Source organism: Nylanderia fulva, unplaced genomic scaffold (genome assembly GCF_048542155.1).
Source record: "Nylanderia fulva isolate GAGA-0341 unplaced genomic scaffold, ASM4854215v1 Scaffold198, whole genome shotgun sequence".
NCBI classification, from domain to species: Eukaryota; Metazoa; Arthropoda; class Insecta; order Hymenoptera; family Formicidae; genus Nylanderia; species Nylanderia fulva.
In genome coordinates this window covers 1-3467 of record NW_028190249.1, presented here as the reverse complement: position 1 = coordinate 3467, position 3467 = coordinate 1, and the positions used below count along the sequence as shown (strand labels likewise).

General features: G+C 28.2%; 1 protein-coding gene across 1 annotated transcript; it reads left to right on the top strand.

The window, feature by feature from the left end:
• Window positions 1–278: 278 nt before the first annotated feature.
• LOC146723449 (uncharacterized) lies at window positions 279–1897 on the top strand (the record flags this gene model as incomplete). The annotated part of the gene is made up of 2 exons (XM_085481899.1): window positions 279–1434; window positions 1538–1897. Coding segments are annotated over exons 1-2 (1432 nt in total), but the record flags the coding sequence as incomplete, so codon positions are not given.
• Window positions 1898–3467: the final 1570 nt, after the last annotated feature.

The window sequence follows — 3467 nt, the reverse complement described above, 5'->3', positions numbered from 1 at the left end:
ATTTCTTCTATAAAAATTAAAAACAATTATATTTTATAATAAAATTATTTTTTAATTGAATCTTGCGAATACCAATGTCGCAATATTTGGCATAAACAAATTTTATATCTTACGTTAAATGAATCATAAGATAAGATTATGTGTACGTGTTCCAGATAAGTTATAATTTTTACAATAAAATCTTTAATACGTTAAAATAAATAATAAAATAAGATTATGTGATGACGTATTTCTGATAAGTTAATATAAATTGTTCATGTAGCAGCATAATTCTCACAGTCGGTGTAGTCTTTTCGTTGTAATAATATCTGTGTAAACTGTTCTTTTATTGCAATAGAAAGCAAAATATAACATCTTTGAATATGATTATCAATCCGCTTAACGTTGTTAGACTTTTATTGGTGTCAATAAATTCAATATATTTAACAGAAACGCCAGTAACTGAAGCAGAAGTGGAATTAAAGGAAAACATTAAAAAAATATTACTGGATAGCGTTTTTCATTATAATGGGGTGGAAGTAACGGAAGAAATATATCTCGATTATGAAGAACCTTATAAATTACATAGTTTTGAAATAATTGAAGATGACGAAGAAGCATGGCATGAAGATAGTTTAAATTCTCATCCTCATTGTTCAAATGATGATACAAATTTTGATAGTTCTTATAAAAGACGAGCTGTTGAGTATTGGCGATTTCGGGACACTGATGAAAACAGTAATGACAGAAAAAGGAATCGTCCTCTAAGAGTAGTACAAAATAAATTTAGAAGAGTTTCATCTGAACGTCAGTTAAGGCGATGGGAAGAACAAATACAATCAGGTGGAAGTCGTACAGAAAAATTATCTTACATCTCCAAATTTACACATGATAAATTTACTGCAGCTGTCGAATCAGGATTCATGGTTCATGATATTGATTTAAAAAGATGGGCTTTACAAGCTCAAGAAGAAATAGGAAATTTAAATCCTATATTTAAAGCATCTCACAGTTGGATAGCAAGATTTAAGAAGTCTCACCGAATTGTTTCAAGAAAAGTTACGAAGTTTGTCACTAGAAGAACATTAGAAGATTCTGCTGATTTGCAAAAATCAGCTGATGATTTTCTGGAAACAGTAAAACCTCTTATTGAACAGTTTGGATCTGAAAATATTTACAATTCAGATCAAAGTGGTTTCCAATTGGAACTTCACTCTGGAAGATCATTGTCTAACCAGGGAGAAAAGAAAGTAGAACGTGTCGTGCAATCCATATCATCAACAACCCATTCATATACGATACAACCAATAATATCCTGTAATGGCAATTTGTTGTCCCCTTTATTTATTGTATTAAAAGAAGCTAATGGTAAATTTGGACCAAGAGTACAAGAAAATTTATTTAAAGCAGAAAATGTTATTGTAAAAGCATCGAAATCTGGTAAAATGACATCAGGTATTTTCCTTTTATAATTACTTTTTTTAACAACCTTATTTTATTTAACAATTTAATAAGAGTCATAAAAAAACTATTAAATTAACATTTATATTTTGTACAGATCATTTTAAAATGTGGTTAGAAGAAGCTTATTTCGCAAACATTGGTCCTAATAGCGTTCTTCTTATCGATTCATGGACTGGACATTGCCCCAATATGATTTCGGATTTAACACCTCCTGGAACACATATTACTACTATGATAATACCGAAAGGAACTACAGGGAAAATACAACCATTAGATGTTTATGGATTCAGAATTTGGAAAAATTTTGCTAAAAGATTTTCAGATGCGGTTTTACTGTTGGAAAGTAATATAAACTTACATGAACGAAATAATATAATAAAATTGCAATCTTTGATACATAATCAATTGTCATCCCCACGATATCAAAACTTATTTAAATATTCGTGGTTTAAAAGTGGTTATACGAATGAAAGACCAGACGAATTCGAAAATCCAGTACACTTTAGTTTAGACGAAACTTTAACAAAATGTGATATCGAAGGTTGCAATAATATAGCTGTAGTAAGATGTTCTTGGTGCAAGAAGTCATTATGTTTGAAACATTTTTTTGTCGAATATCATTATTGTAATGTGTATAATGAGTGAATAATATAAAATGCAAATACATTTTTAAAAAAATCTAAATATACACAATACACAGTTATAAATACATAGAAAACATAAATAAGAATTATACAAAAACATTTTTTATATATTTTATTGTTCGACGGTAATTACTTACGCACATAGCACGGATGAGCGTATATACGGGAGCGTTTATAATTAATTTTCGAAAATGATATTTCGTAACATAACTTTATTACACATGGTTGAATTTGGAAAAAAATAAGCTTTAAATTAGGTAAAACAAAATTTTTAATTTTGAAAAAAAAAAATTAGGTGGTGAGGGTTTTTTAAAAAAAAAAAAAAAAAAAAAAATTTTTGTTCATATAACTTTAAAGTACTCTTCAAGCCATTAAAATTTGTTGTACGTTTTTTCTTTATATCTCTTATAGTTTAGCAGATATTTGATCCTAAAGAAAAATACCGTTATTCTTTAAAGGGGTGTTTCACCCCTTAAAACTCAAATTGCGCACGTATAAAAAAATACGTGTCTTTTAGATTTGTGTATTTAACAACATATTTCAAGGAGAATCAAATCGGTTCCGGACAGTTGTGACATGTCCCTTGTTAGTATTCTCGCCAATATCGCACCGCTGCAACGTGCAGTTAATAAGAATTTACTGCATCAATTACTTTCTATTTTTTTTTGTGTCTAATTACTTTACATATATATATATATTCTTTTTTTGTGCTTTGTTTTATTTCATTAAACACTTTTTGTGAACAGTATATTTTGAACATTTCTTTATTCTTTATAATATTCTGGTGTTCGTTCCACCTCACTCTAAACATGTTGGTTCTTTCATTTACCGCTATGTGACATATCTTTCTCGTATTTGATTTTCGTCGTGAGAATTATATAAGGCTGACAGAAACGGAAATTAATAAAATTAAAAATGTCATAAAATTATTTCTATTTTTGAGCTACATTCTGCAACAGAATGTCTTTTAACAAATAAATTTACGTATATATCGATGTGTAAGTACACATCGATATACGTAAATTTATTTGTTAAACTACTTTGTTGCCTAAGTATATTCAGTGTATATTATAATTTTATATTCTACTAGCTTTTCGGACCGCGCGAAGCGCGGTCCTCATATAGCCTATATTAAATCCGTTTTAACACAACAAATTAATTCTTTTTTTGTATTACCGCGAACTACTTCCACATTTGTTGTCTGTCAAAATGTTGTGTATAAAATATCTGGGAGAAAGAAATAGATAACATAGTAGTCATCCACAAAAAAATTTAAACATTTATTTTGGTTAATATATACTTTAAATATTTTTTTTATTACTTAATTATTATATCCTTTTTTACATTTTACTCAATTTTTTTTTATTTCTAATGTACCCA